The 15,160-nt window shown below is 41.1% G+C and overlaps 1 protein-coding gene across 6 annotated transcripts; it reads right to left on the reverse strand.

Moving 5' to 3' along the window:
• Positions 1-359: 359 nt before the first annotated feature.
• Positions 360-5,139, reverse strand: foxa1 (forkhead box A1). Of its 6 annotated transcripts, none has more exons than XM_072568927.1 (4): positions 5,019-5,139; positions 3,561-3,641; positions 3,218-3,282; positions 360-2,523 (listed from the first exon to the last, which is right to left on the reverse strand). In XM_072568927.1, the coding sequence occupies exons 3-4, from the start codon at positions 3,269-3,271 to the stop codon at positions 1,279-1,281; spliced, it is 1,299 nt and encodes a 432-aa protein (XP_072425028.1). In that variant the 5' UTR covers positions 3,272-3,282; positions 3,561-3,641; positions 5,019-5,139; the 3' UTR covers positions 360-1,278. The 6 variants fall into 6 exon arrangements, with proteins under 6 accessions (XP_072425028.1, XP_072425026.1, XP_072425025.1 ...); XM_072568925.1 differs by having other exon boundaries at positions 4,669-5,139; XM_072568924.1 differs by lacking the exon at positions 5,019-5,139 and adding an exon at positions 4,047-4,062.
• Between the last annotated feature and the right edge of the window lie 10,021 nt (positions 5,140-15,160).

Consider the following 15,160-nt stretch of genomic DNA (forward strand, 5'->3'; position numbering starts at 1 on the left):
TGAACCTGATCATTTTTTATGTTGGAAACGATCATTTGTACAAATAAAAAATTGTTGTGTACAAATAATTTGTACACACAAAAGTGGTTTTATATAGTAGCCAGTGATGAGTAAACTTAAATCCTGCCTTTTTAAAAAATAGTGTTGCCAATCAAAGTATTCCGTGATAGCTGTAATCATTGATTTGATACTGACATTTTCTGAGGAAGGATTTAAGCGCCAGATTTCGGATTTCATCAACAGAAATGGCTTAATCTTACTGTAAATTTGAAGGGAACATTTTTAACTGCTTATTGGTGAGTTACGTGATTAACGACAAAACCACAAAGTAGGTGCGAATTAACCTTTTTATTTTCTCATCAAATCAAAATAATTTTATTCATTTTCATAGAATTACAAATACAAAATTAACAACTCCTTAAATTCCATTTGTAATTTGTATCATTAGTTTTCAACAACTTAAAACTAGAAAGGACCTAGAGTAGATCATGCAATAAATTAGGCACATTGAGAAAAGCCGCAAGAGCCCGCCTGGCTATATGCTAACACCAACATTTCTAGACATCTAAAAACGGGGGGAAAGTGCATTAACACTGGATGGAAATAACAGTTAAAAGGCATCGCGGAACGAAAAATAGAGTAACTTTTCCTGGTTCCTGATGCAGGTAACATTTGGTTCATTTTTACAATCAACCCGCTTTTTAAAAAAAATTGCAAATGAATCGACATGAACACATGAAACAGGCTTTCGTCTTTTTTTTCACTAAAACTGCACGGCGTCCTGTAAAGTTTTTTTTTTAAAAAGAGCAGTTTCATAGAATTAACGCACAATTATTGTCTGCAAGCAGCTCATTTTATTTAACCTCCGGTGCTTACCCTAATGCCCTTCTCTCTCCCGCTCATCTTTTAAGTGGTCAAGACAAGTCTTGGGTTTTGTTTAGAACTGTCATAACTTGTGGGCAGCCTCTGGGAATGGTGAGTGGACGCGGAGAAAGAAGTACAGGATCACACAACGAATTCTAGTTATACAACACGGTTCTAATAAAAAAAATTAAATACATTCTGCAGATGTTTGCGAGATATTCTCCGCGAAATGTACAGTCGTGATTCGTCGTCAAACTCTGCAGGGACTTTTGCACTTCCACAGTTTGGATACATATTGAATGTCGTGAAGTAACAGTCTTTGCACACAAAGGTGCAGAAATAGCAATCCCGGAAAAGGGGGCAAAGTGTCAATGATGATCTGACGGTTCGAACTCCTTTGTTTTGGGTGTAAGACTAAGAGGTGTTGAGAACAGGTCTGGAATACACACCTTGGTAGTAGGAGGCTTCACTGGCCAAGACCGAGGGCTCCAGGCTGCCCTTGCCCATGGAGCTGAGGGCCAGCCCACTGCTCCCGTAGCTGGAGTAATGCATGGCCTGTTCGTAAGCCTTCAAGTCCATCTTGTGATGCTGCTGCTCGGACGACATGAGGTTGTTGATGGAGAACGGGTGGTTGAAGGAGTAATGCGGCTCTCCCTTCAGGTGGTGCACTTGCTGCGAGTCGGCGGCCGACACGTGGCCGAGGGGAGGCGGCGGCGGCGGCGGGCCCCCCGGGCTCAGGCTGAGGGCACTGCCCAGCGCCGGGCCCGAGCTGCCCAGCGGAGCCGGCTGCTTGCCGAGTTCCCTGTCCGGGCTGGTGCACGGGCTGCTGGAGTCGCCGAGCGCCGGCGTGCCTTCGGCCTGGGCTAGCGGGCCGGGGCGGGTGCCGGCGGCCGGCGGGCTGCCCTGAGCGGGGGCGCCCTCCTTCCTCGGCCCGTCCGCCCGCAGCGCCGACCTCTTCTCGCACTTGAAGCGCTTCTGGCGCCGCAGGTAGCAACCGTTCTCGAACATGTTTCCCGAGTCCGGGTGCAGGGTCCAGTAGGAGCCTTTGCCGGGTTTGTCCGGGGAGCGGGCCACCTTGATGAAGCAGTCATTAAAGGAGAGTGAGTGGCGGATGGAGTTCTGCCAGCGCTGCTGGTTCTGACGGTAATACGGGAACAGGTCCATGATCCACTGGTAAATCTCACTGAGGGTCAGCATCTTGCTGGGGGCCTGCTGGATGGCCATGGTGATCAGGGAGATGTAGGAGTACGGCGGCTTGGCGTGCGGGTAGCTCCGCCGGAAACTCTTGCTGTCCCTGGGCCGGCTCAGGTTACTCTGGCCGTACGCCATCGGGCTGAGGGCCGCCGGGCTCAGGCTCGAGTACGGGCTCAGCGCGCTCATGGAGGCCGGCTGGCCGCTCAGGTTCGGGCTCATGGCCGTCACCGCGCCGCCCATCGCGCCCGTGCCCCCGCCGCCACCTCCGCCCCCGCCGCCGCCGCCGCCGCCTGTCATCGCGGCCATGGCCGGGCTCAGCCCTGTGCCCATGCCTGGGTTCCCGTAGGACATGCTGAAGGAGCCCGAGCTCATGCTGCCTCCGGAGCCCATGCTGTTCATGCTCATGTAGCTGTTCATGCTGCCCAGTCCTGGGTTCATACCGTTCACTGGCACCGTCGAATAGGCCTTCACAATTTAAACAAAAACAGAGAAAAGGAAACGTGTTAGTTGGGTGGGTCAGGGTGACAAGTTTTATTTTGCTTTATTCAGAGCGCCCTACACCAGCGGGAAAGTTATCTTTTCCGACGCACTTGGGGCGGGGGGGGGGGTTTGGGGGAGAGGGGGGGAAACCCCATCTTCGGGCTCATTTCACTAAACTGAGGTGAGAAAGCCACGCCTCCTAAAATAAAATATAAAATGGGAACAGCTTCCTCCCTGCAGTAAGATACAACAGTGCTACTGATTATTGTTGATGGTTTGTTAAAATGCCCTGTCTGATCTTTGGCCGGGCTCGTAAACACTGCAGCGGGATTGAGAGTGCCTCTCCCTCCCTACCTCCCTCTGATGCCACCCCGTGGTCAGCAACTTTGTGGCTCATTAGCTCCTGTATCGAATACACAAACGCACAACACCAAGCAGGTTTTTTTTGTATTAACTACTATGAACACTATGGTTTGGTATCCCGTCATTTTGAGACATCTAACACCCGCTCAATATCCTTCGACAGAACACTGTCCGATTTTAAGAAAGAATTCCTCGGCAAAATGCCTCTGAAAAATGGCTTGAAATTCAGTCACACTATAATCTCTTTTACGTGAGCTGTTGGTTGATGCCGCGAGTGACCACCTCAAAATAAGGTGCAACTGTTACTTTGACTTACCTCCTGCGGTTCCCCGTAGTAACTGCTCCAGTCAGAAGCTTCATGTCCTTCCATCTTCACCGCACCTAACATTATGGAGGCAATAAACGAGCATCAAAAGGTTGTCCCAAAAATACAATCCCAGCGCGGATGTAGTCTGCCTGAAGTACAGTGAGGAAGATAGAATGGAGACTGCGAGAGTGAGGAAGTGGTGGGACGCGAACACTTTGAGTGGCGCTGGGGACATGCGTAGTGATTTAACTGCCCACAGATCCTGCCTCCTTTCCCGATTTGCCCAGATCTTTCTTTATTTGAATAATCAACTCTCACCTAAGCGTTAGGATACTCTGTTCCTAGTCCTCACCTGCCTTGACTCCTGGCACCGCTCACAGTCCCAACTGGTTTCCACTCAGCGGGGCCACACTTGAGCCATTGAAAATAGTCCCTGTTGAATTTGTAAAGAGACTAATTGGTTTAACTCGGAAACAAAAGGAAAGACAAACTATAGCAATAGGATGAGAAAAGATAAATTAATCCGGCACCAAAAACGAAACCACGGACACTTTTTTGCCCCCCGAATAATTAAACTGAGCGAGAAAATCCGAGGGACTCAGAACTAATCCATTTTTCCTTTTACAATATTTCTATTATACTATACTTCCCCGACAAAATCGTAGTAACAGTTAAAAGCTGACTTTTTTTTCGCAATTTGAAGTTAACCGTAGCAATTTTTATAGTGTTTTGTTTTCAGAGAGACGATAAGTGTAAATACTAAAGGGTAAACGGCGCCCTGGTGTGATTTGTTTGAGTTTGCAGCTTCAACCTGCCCGGTGAGAAAATCAAACCTGACCGTTAAAACGACCGAGTCTCACAACTCACAACACACTTCACCCAAAATGTCAACACTGGGGATAATTTAATAAACACTTCGTTTAGACTCCTTTCCATCAGACTGGGTTGTGTCAAACGCAATCCTCCCACTAATCAGTAAACTGAAGGAGAGATAGTTGATCCAGCAGCCTGTCTAGCGATAGCACCGTTAGGAAACCTTTGGACCGGCAAATACCTATCTAATTGTGATCAATAATGGTCGCATTCCAAAAAGCAAATTATTTCTGGGATATACGGTTGTGATTGCAGACAATTCATTAAATTACACGGTGATGTGAGCTGCAATCTGAACTCCACATGTTTGGTGACTGACTACAAAGGGCGACGGACCTTTCTGTGTTGTTCATTTAGAAATCTAAACAAATGTCTGTTTAATAAGGTATTAGGCTGAGCGACATTCCTGGCCTGAAAGAGACGAATCGGCCTGAAAGAGGCAGATGTAATTAGCCTGCGGTAGAATTTACTCTGCCGTGTGACGTCTTTGAGGAATGGTGTAAATAAACGCATTCTTCGTCCTTCTTTCGTCGTGATAGGTCGTAAAAATGCAGAATGAAGAATAGTTTGCATTCAAGATCACGTACCTCGGGTTACCCTTTTTAGGACTCTGCAGCCAGCAACAGCCCTCGCTCCAAGTCATCAATAAACGAAACTTGTGCAGTGGCTTTATGTAGCGCCTAGCAACGGGACGGCATTTGGGTCTGGGATGTTAACCCGAAAAAGAAATGAACAGTGCTGGACTCCCCTTTTCTCTGTGTTGTGTAAGAAGTTTACTGCTCCGGCCGTGAGCTGGCTCCCAAATACAACATGAAAGAGAAGCTGTAGACTTGCAGCTGGCAACACTTAAAATCTCCACAACACCAGGGTGACAAAGTGTAAATAGGCAAATGAAAACTACGTTGTCTGTACCTTCACTTTGTTTTTTATATCTCACCTCTTTCTGTGATGTGATTGACCTAGTATTTTGAAATGATGTCAGTCTAGTTGCGTGCCCTGTCCTTTCATGTGAATTGTTCGGGAGGTTAACATGCAACTAGAGCAAGCGCCCAGAGGAACCTCCCTCCTGGCTTCTTTTCCAGGCCTTGCTGCAGGTCATTGTTGAGCGACAAGACCGTGGTGCTTCCCTTCTTTACATTGACTGTGATGTGATGTTCGAAGTTTGGCCAGATTCACAAACCTTTTTGGCAGAAGTGAGGAGATTTGCCATGATTCGATTTTCTCCGGAAAGGAAAACAATATGAAAGTATGATCACATTTTACCCAGAAGCTCGGATCATCTTCATTAAAATATTAAACAGTTTGGAACAAAGTAATATCGCGAAAGGGAAGCTGTCTGGAACGCGTATACTATTGTTATGGCGACAAGTTCGGCCTGCTAAAGGGGCAGCCCTAATGTGTAGCAAGCAGTGTTGGTCCACGGATTAATTCCTACATTGATCTGCAGCCCATTGCCAGCCGTGCCAGGTGCAACCTGGACTTCAAATTGTGCAATAGTCCGACAGCTCTGGCCTCAACAAGCCAATTCAATGTATAGTTTGTAGAATGAGAACGAGAATGCAGCAACTTTTGCCAGTTTATTACATCCGTTTCCACAATTTTATGGCAGTGCCCTTCCTCTGTGTCACTGTTCACAGGTATTATATAAGAAAGGCGTTGTTTTCACCATCGTCGTCTGTCGTATCATTGTTTAAAGTGATGAGGAGTGAGCGCTTATAAATCCAACCGCATTTGGTCTGCACTAACCATGGAGAGAAGGCGGAACGCCGGGCTGTTTTCTTCATTTTAGTTCGCCACAAAGTGTCAATTTCATACATTATCCTCCTGCCATCCCTTTAAACAAAAACCGAGCTATAGCATCGTTGATTCAATGTTACATCCTCAGTAGTAAATATAGATTAATTTCCACTTGAAGGTTTTATGAAGAGAGCATTAACTCCTGGTCACTGATTAAATGAGTAACTAAACCATTTTGAAAACTCACATTTGTGTGCCTACACTGATGTTCGCTGCATCTAAAATATTTGTCATCTGTATAATTATTTCAACGTGCAAAGTTTTCTTTAGCAAATCATTGAAATAAAGTTTTATGACAGTCCATGTTCTGTTTAAGCTATGGACATGGGGATTGTACGTGTCCTTACTAGATACTATACGATCCATGGTGAGGACCCCATATCTGATCAATCCTGTTTCATTCTGCAGCATACCAGCTCGTACCCCAGCCTCAGCACAGTGTGGAAATGAAAGCTCATTAACTGCCTATAAATAAACCGGTTCATACATTCACACGTGCTACAGATTACCTACAAGAATAGTTCCCTGTAATTAAGGAGCTGCGTTGGCAATAAATAGAGAGCAAGGAGTCCGCGAGTATCCTACAAGAAGCCATCCATCTGGATTGAGCGACTCCGGGGACGCTGCTGGTTTCAGAAAGGTCTCATTAGCATCTGAAGAGCAATATGCACAGGGTGGGTTTTGTTAACAATGTTGCAAAATTAATTGGATCATTCTTCCCTGAGTGAGTTATCTCTATGTGAAGGAGGTGATGTAAGTGCAAGACTCTATAGGTTTATCGCTGATACTGCCCATTCGTGAAGAAGCAAAACCAGCCGCAGTGCAGTGTCCCACTCCACAAGGCGGCTGCTCGGCTCCGACATACAGTTATTATTGCACATTAATTCATCGATTAATTAACAATCCATTAATAAATACAGTAATAAATTATTTTCCGATTTTTGAACGTGTAAATGTGTCTGATCTTGCTCATATTGTCCATGGCGAAGCAACGGCCTAGTGGTATTATGACTAGCCAGCTAACCCAGCAACCCAATTCATGTTCTGGATGCGGGGGTTCATATCCTATCATGGAAGATGGCGGGGTTTGAATTCAAATAAACATCTGGAATTAAGCAACTAATAATGATCGGGGGGGGGGGAATACCTTTACGGACGGAAACTGTCATCTTTACCTGGTCTGACCTGTATGTGACTCCAGACCCACAGCAGTGTAGTTCACTTTTAACTGCCCTCTGGGTAATGAGAGATGGGCAATAAACGCTGGCCTGGCCAGAGACACTCTCATCCTGTGAAATATTTTTTTTAATGGCAGTATAATAAGACTGAAAATTCTGAGCAATGTTAAACTAACCATTGGGGGAATGTTTTCGAAATGTATTTTATAAATGACTAATTAAAGAACACATTCAGCCGCCCCGGCACTTCCTTGGTCATCATCGGGTAAAAGTTCACGACCGTTTCTCGACCAGGTGACAGATGATAAGGCTGGGATTTACTTGCCACTCTTCCAGGATCGTTTTACCTCTGTACACAAGGTGTAAAATGACGAATTATTTGCTCAGGTCAGAAGACCTTAATCCTGCGAGCACTTTATTAAAGCGTTCTAGTTGGCTTGAAAAATGATTTCATGTTTTTCACTTAACTCGTCCAAAGACAAAGGCAGAACGATGTTTCACCTTCCATCACACCCAGAGCAGTTTGCAATTTATTGGACGAGGCATTAATTTTTTGCGAGTAATATACACACAAGTGCTGACATCTGTAACTGATAACTATCATATTTAATTGTCTGAACATTTTTCTAAGGGTATTTTCAGATTACTTCTCCGCAAACTTGAATGAGATCATATCGTATCGTCTGCCAACGGATCGAACTAGCAAACGATAAAGCAGAAAATCATTGATGGGTTATAAAAGGCCTTCAAGTTGTTTACCTACATAATTTTTATGCCCAAAATAAGATATTTGTTTTGTTAGGAATGCTACGAGCAGTAGTCCAAATTTGAGAGCATCGGTCTAAGTAAAACTAGTGCAAAAAGGGGTTCTTCCACCAAGTCCGTTCACACCAGCAGCCATCACATCTCCCCGTTCTAACAGGGGACCAGCGGCGCTGACTGCTGGCTGGCCGCTCCTAAACATCCTCACTGGTTACACTGAACGCTGGGAAGTGAATCATTACTGAAATCAGTTAGAAACCAATTCGTAAGACTAATATTAAACGTCGGGGAAGCAATAAATGAACATGAGGTAACCCACTGAACATTTTACACACTTGCTGCTAGTGCACAACCGTTCGGTAAACGCACTTTTTTATTACTCTGCAAGAGAATGAACCTTATTTCTTTACGGTGACGATTTGAATTAATCACAAACAGCAGGGAAATAAAAGTTATGCTAACAATGTGACCCTAGATTATACTTTCAAATCAAGATTCCAGGAAGTAAAACTCTACGAAGTGTTTTGTAACGTGGAACATTCCCCTTCAAGTCATTCGCCGTTCTGACTTGGAAATATATCGTCGTTTCTTCAGTGTGGGGTTTGGAGACAACATTCTGGAATTGCCCCAACAACAGCAATGGACTGCAGTGCTTCAAAGAGGCAACTCACCACCACCTCCTCAAGGGCAGCTCGGAACGGGAAACAAATGCTGAAAAAGCCATCAACCCCCACATCCCGAGTGAATTTTTAAAAAATTACCAAATGCAATATCACGTAAACGGATTGGTGCCTCTGTTGCAGGGGTTCCGATGAGGACTGGCTAGATAGGTCAAAGTTCACAGTCTCTATAGCCTTCTGTGCTCATTATTGAGTTCAACAACGTGAAATCATCTCAAACCTCCCTTTTGACTTTTGCCAAATCGTAGCCTGTATCTTCAGAGCTGTTCTTTATTTTGTCATTAACACTTACTCTGCGCCAACGCTTTGTCTTTTTCACGACAAGCATTGCCACTCCCTTTGCCTTTGTTCCATGACATCTTTGTTTAACCTATTCTGCCCTCTAACCTTTCACTGACCTTCCTTACTACACTTTTTCAACAGCATAAAACCCGTCATATTTCCATTGCTCTTCCGTCCTGAAGAACTATTTTTTAGTCTCTCTTCACAGATGTTGCCGGATTTGCTGAAAATTCCCATCATGTTCTGTTTTCTTAAGGCTAAGAGAGAATTTGGAGAATACTACCGGAACAGCAAACCTACAGAATCTTTCTGTTGAAAGAGATCAGATAGACGATTCAAATTGTCTTTTATTTAGTCCAACATACTTTTTGTCTCTTTAATTTACATTCCAGTCTGTTTTGTGCAAGAAAGTTTTCAGAGGAACTTGAATATTTATTAATTCAATGAAAGAATGAAAATGCAAGAAACAAGTCAGCTGGTATCAATTCGCTCGGATCAAATAAATTGGAAGGATCTGTATAACATATTTAATTGCTGCAAATCTCTTATATAAAGTTACTAAAATCAGAATAAGTTCAGCCTCCAAAATTTCACAGAGGTTAGATGAAGAGTGTCAGGAACGGCTTGGTGTAAAATATCTTCTTGCCATTCTTTTCCATCACTTTCCCTAAATCTCTTACCTCCATACTTGGTTATGATTCAGTACCTCGTACCTTTCTTAATTTTGAACGTTGACATGTTTTTTAACCATTGGAGAGAGGCAACATTCACACAACTGGTTTTGAGTAGGTATCATTGGATGGAAAATGAGAACAGGAATCTCTACTGATTTGCTCTCACATAAAATGCTCTTAAAATGTAACTGCTGAGATGATCAAACTCAACACACAATGGAGAAAAACTCTGGACTCTTGCTATTCTGCAAGGATTACCAGGTGCATGGTGCGTAGTTTTATAAGAGAAGAGTATATGTGGTGATCCGTTTAGAGCATAGAGTCATACTTTGGTCCAAATTGGTTATGTCGACCAAGTTTCCCAAACTCAACTCGCCCCACTTGCCTGTGTTTGGTCCATATCCTTCGAAACCTTTCCCATTCATGTACCTCTCCAAATATCTGTTAAATGTTGTTACTGTACCTGCATCTAACACTTGGCCTGGCTTCTTGCCACATATCAACCATCCTTTGTGTGAAAAAGTTGCCCCTCAGGTCCTTTTTAAATCTTCTACCTTTCTTCTAAAACTAAACCCTCTGAGTTTTTTTTATTTTTGATTTGATTGGATTTATCATTGTCACATGCACTGAGACACAGCAAAAACATAATTTATTTACAGTTATAATTTTATCAGTTATAATTTTGTGACTTTAAAAATCTTATAATAAACATGCAAATGTATGCAAATATCAGATCTCCTACTGTTTCAGACTGGAATAGGATAAGGAAAGTCTGCTTGTCGAAGAAAAATCTCCTTGATCTAAATGTTCAATAGAATCTATATTGACCACATGCTGAGTAATGTAAAGGTTCATCCAGCTATCAGACCTGTTGCACTATACTTGTTATTCAGAAAATTAAATAATAATTTCAATGCATTTTCCAAGGTATAAAGTTCCACGTACATGATTTTAAAAAAAAATGCATTTCTGAAAAATATACTTGAAAGTGATATGTTATAATGGAAATTACTGAAAACAAATGGAAGCATTTTGTATTAATGGCTGTGCAGAAGTGATATATATTGATTTACACAATGTCATGACCACCATAATTCATTGACTATTTGTTTAAAAATGCAGAAATAGCCTAGCAAAACAAGCAGCTTTGTTTGCACATAAAACAATTTTATCACTTCTCAAGGAATTACATCTTTTTGATTTTTCATTTTTCAACGAAGTAAATATTTATGACAGCTTGATGAGATTCTTGGCAATGGAGTACCTATTCTTCCATTTTTACACAATGTCAATTATGATGAGTCAGATGGAGAGTGAAACACTCTCATCTGTTCCAGTTGATGTTTTGTATGCTTTATACACAAGGTGAATAAATATTCACTTTTATTTTTATTGTGACATACTGTGTTCATCAAGATGAATGTAACATTTCTCTTTTGGGCACTTGGTGGTAGCATAAGGGATGCCCAGGGCTGGTATAATGGAATAGATGTAATGGAGATCTCTTCCAAAGAACAGTTATATTGGAATCCTAACTTTAACTGTGTTTTTCTTTCTCACCATAGATGCAGCCTGACCTACTGAGTTGTTCTAGCATTTTTTGTTCTTTTTTATTGCAGGTATAACATGGGTGGGGAATTAATATTCTTGCTAATGTTTCATGAATATGTCTCAATTCTTCACCAGAAGATCATAATTTTTAACCAATGCAATACTTAGCCATTCTGTTTTTCTCTGAGTGACATTGCCAAATGATATCCATTAAAAACAGTTTTGTAGGACTCATGTCGACTAGAAATTAAATCAAAGTTTCACAAATTCATTTGCATGGGACACTTTTAACCAAAAGAGCCATTTCTCATTGAGTAAACCTGATTGGCAGGCAAGAAGTTCAGATGGACTGATTTGAGCTCACACGTGGAAAAACATTAAGTACTGTTTAGTTCAATAAACAGCTGTGTCAAAGTGAATCATATTATTTTCCGAGTCACCACACCTTTTTTTTTACAAATATTGCTATTATGTAAAATGAGAGCCGCTAGCTTGTGAATGGTTTTATGATGTGGCCTCTTAGCTACAGGGAATTGAATTGAGACAGGTCCTAAGCATTTTACTTAAGACCTTTAAAAGCATCAGAAGTCATAGATTTTGCTTGTATTTGGAGTATGGTCAGTATTCCAGATAAGAACTGACAGCTAATCATTTGTACTGCTCAAGACAGAAACATTTTATTTCATAAAGATTTTGTAAGAATACAGCAAACCAGTTACTTGAATATTTTTACATCAGTGAAATGTTATAGCATTTTTATCTATAACTAATTTACTGGTCAAAATGAGAAAGCATATATTTACAATGGTTAATATGACAAAGAAAATCTCCTATTCGTGTCTATAGTTGGCTTTGTTCTTTGTTAAGAAACTATCGTTGTCAATTCTAGAATGATGCGCTCAAATTTTACATTCTGAATCTGCTACTTTGAAAATTAAACTCTTGCTATCTCTTAATTTTCAGCTACTCAGAGAACAAATTTAATTTCATGTAGAGGGAACTGATTAGGATTCAATAAATAATAATAAAGGAATTATTCTACATATAATTTTTTACTTTGCAAAATATTCTAAACTGTATTTGTTCCTCCTACACTCAGTTGGAATATAGTTCATTTACCTTTTAGGACCTTCTTAGGATAGCTGACGAGTGATAAGAAAGAAGATGCATATCCCTATAAAGTTGAAAGTCATCTGAATACATTCTAATGCATTTTTCTGTCAACCAACTTGGACTTTTGATTTTTTTAAAAAAATGTGCTATTGTGATTCAGTAATGAAAGACTTTAGGTTTTATTTGCTATATCCCACAAGTGTGTCATGTGCAAATATACATAGTAACTCATAAATATGATTATACAAATAACAGGTAAGGAGAAAAATAATAATAAATAATACAATACAGTGAGATTGAAATAAATGGACATTACCAAAGCTGGACGTGTGAAAAGCACTGAGGGAGATACTAAGTGACTGCAAGAATGAAAAGATAGGTTAGCAAAATGGGCAGAAAAGTCACAGATAGAATTGAATACAGGAAGACAAGAGATCATACATTTGACAGAGGAGATTTGGGTGTGATAATGCAGATATATTATCACAGCTCTAAAGAACATGCACTAAAGAAGGACCTTGCAGATTAATGCATAAATGTTTGAAGGTGACAGGAATATTAAGAATGAGTAAACATACGGAGTCTTAGATTTCCAAAGTGGAGGTATCGAATACAATAGCAGTGAAGTTATGCTTAAACATGTACATCTCTGGTAAGGCCACAATTGGAAATTACATCCAGTTCAGGCCACCACAGTTTGGGAAGGATATGATGGTACTCAAGAGATCACAGAGGAGATTGACTAGAATATTTCAAGAGATGGGGTCATTTATCTACAAAGTCACATTGGAGAAACTTTGATTATTTACTTGGAGCAAAGAAGAGTGAGGAAAATTTTATTGGCTGGTTTAGATGAGATAGGGAGAAAATATCTATTCACATGAGCTGAAGATGCATGGATTAGGATGAATGCATATTTAAAGTTTTAGGCAGGATTTGCTTTTGGAGTTAGGGGCATTAATTTGGAATTTATGGCCCATAATTGTGGTGGAAAAGGAGATGATTGATAATTTCAAAAGAAAATTGGATGGACATTTGAAAGAAAGAAATTTGCAGACACAAGGGTATTGAGGAGCGGAAGAAGATTGACTCCATTGACCTACAGTGAGCCAGAATGAGCCTGATGAATGACTGGTCTCACTCTACACCATGATGGTTATGATGCTGTGAACTCCTCTCTTTCTTGGGACATTGATGCTTTCAACCCTGCTCTACCATTCAACAAAATCTCGACTATCAGTTTGTGGTTTCAATTTGACTTTCCTGACTACTCCTCATAATCTCGGACCCTGCCCATAATCTCTGGTCCTTTTTGACTATCAAAAATGTATCGAAGTTTTTCTCATCTCTTATAGATAAGTTAGATTTGAAATAATGGTTAGCTAGTGTATGCAAAGCAATTATAGCATCAGTCACCAAATATGAACTTTCTGTTTCAAATGTTTACTCACTGATCATAAATTCGTTTCATTGAAGGTTTCCAACATCCGACCTGTCCAATCACTTTTGGTGGGTGTTTTAGCGCATGGCCAGATTACAAATGTATTTGAATAATTCGAACGTGAGGTACACATTTTATTTATCATTCTTTTTGGGAAAAAACAACTGTTGTTGCGACAGGGTACATTGAAAATTACTCCAGGAAAATAAAAATTACTTAAAATGTACTTGAACTTTCTGGCATTTTGGCAACAGAATAACAAGTACATCCCGATTGGGGAAAGCGAATCTCACCAAGGGAGTTTTTTTCCTTTTTTAAATACAGATGCAAACATTACTTTCTAAATATTTCAGGTGACTCGGGAAAGTAAAACTTTGTGCGTTTTACGTTATTCTTACTATTGTCAAATCGTCTTAATTTTTTTTCAAACTGATTAAGACTTCGGAGCTTTTCTTGTTGGAGACATCTCGGGCAATCGCCCAAGTTCAACCTCAATTGTTAAGAGTTTGAGGTTTAATATCAACCAGGAGGCGTGCACGGGAATTTCTGAGGTGTTGAGTTCCTCACTGTCTGGTGAATGAGAAGTCATGCATTGTTAAACAATATTTTACTTTTGACTACTCCAGATTGTGCAGATTTGTACGGGCCGACATGTGCAATTGGATTTTGTAGTCTCCCAGTGAGAATAAAAATGACCCTTTTATCAAAAAAAGATCTATGTAAGGCTGCAGTTTGAACATTGTCCCAGATTAGTTTGATTCTATCTCATCAGGAATATTTTAACACAGTGATCATACGTCAGTCAAGTGTCAAATGGGGCAAACAAATACTTCAGCATTTCAGGCGGAACCGTGGCGATTTCGATCTTATAGATGGCTCGGCAAATGAGAAACACGTGGAATAATTTTATAACAACACGTAAACAAGTTTTATTTCTCTTTCAAAACTGCACACCTTGGATGGAAGAATTGACAGCGCGAAGGGAGCATGTTTCTGCGACGGTGTGTCGGCTTTTGACTTCGCCGTCTCTTCGTTCTATTGTGTCACCAAAGCATTTGATCTGCCTTCAGTCTGCTACCAAGTACAGAAATCATTCCCTCACATTGATTAGACACACTCCACCTTCAAAATTAAAATCCCAGAGGACGACCTGAATCCAGACAACACAGCGTTTAGCAAGACTTGAAACAAAGCTGGAACAAATAGTAATGCTATTTGCATTTTGCTGTGTTCAATACCACCGCGATGACCTTGATGGAGAGGTCAAGTAGCTATCGCCATGATGGTCATTGCAACCGTTCTGATGGAATGTGACCTTCTAAAGAAAGAATAGACAAAGAGAAACATAAAATACATCATCGCAAATTGGACAAAATGCGATATCTCCATGCTACAGAGGTTTCCAAACTGGAGCTTGACTTAGGGTCAATAATTTCAAAGCACACTTCAGTTTAGATTTGGAAAATGTCCTCGTTTTCTGGCCCATCCCATTACTTACTGAACCAAAACTCAAGAAACAATGTGCTGCATTCGAGGTGATATGGGATATCTGAGGAATATTGATAAGTCCAGTAATATTTGGTGTGCACACATTTACCATA

This window comes from Chiloscyllium punctatum, chromosome 4, assembly GCF_047496795.1.
Source record: "Chiloscyllium punctatum isolate Juve2018m chromosome 4, sChiPun1.3, whole genome shotgun sequence".
NCBI lineage: Eukaryota > Metazoa > Chordata > Chondrichthyes > Orectolobiformes > Hemiscylliidae > Chiloscyllium > Chiloscyllium punctatum.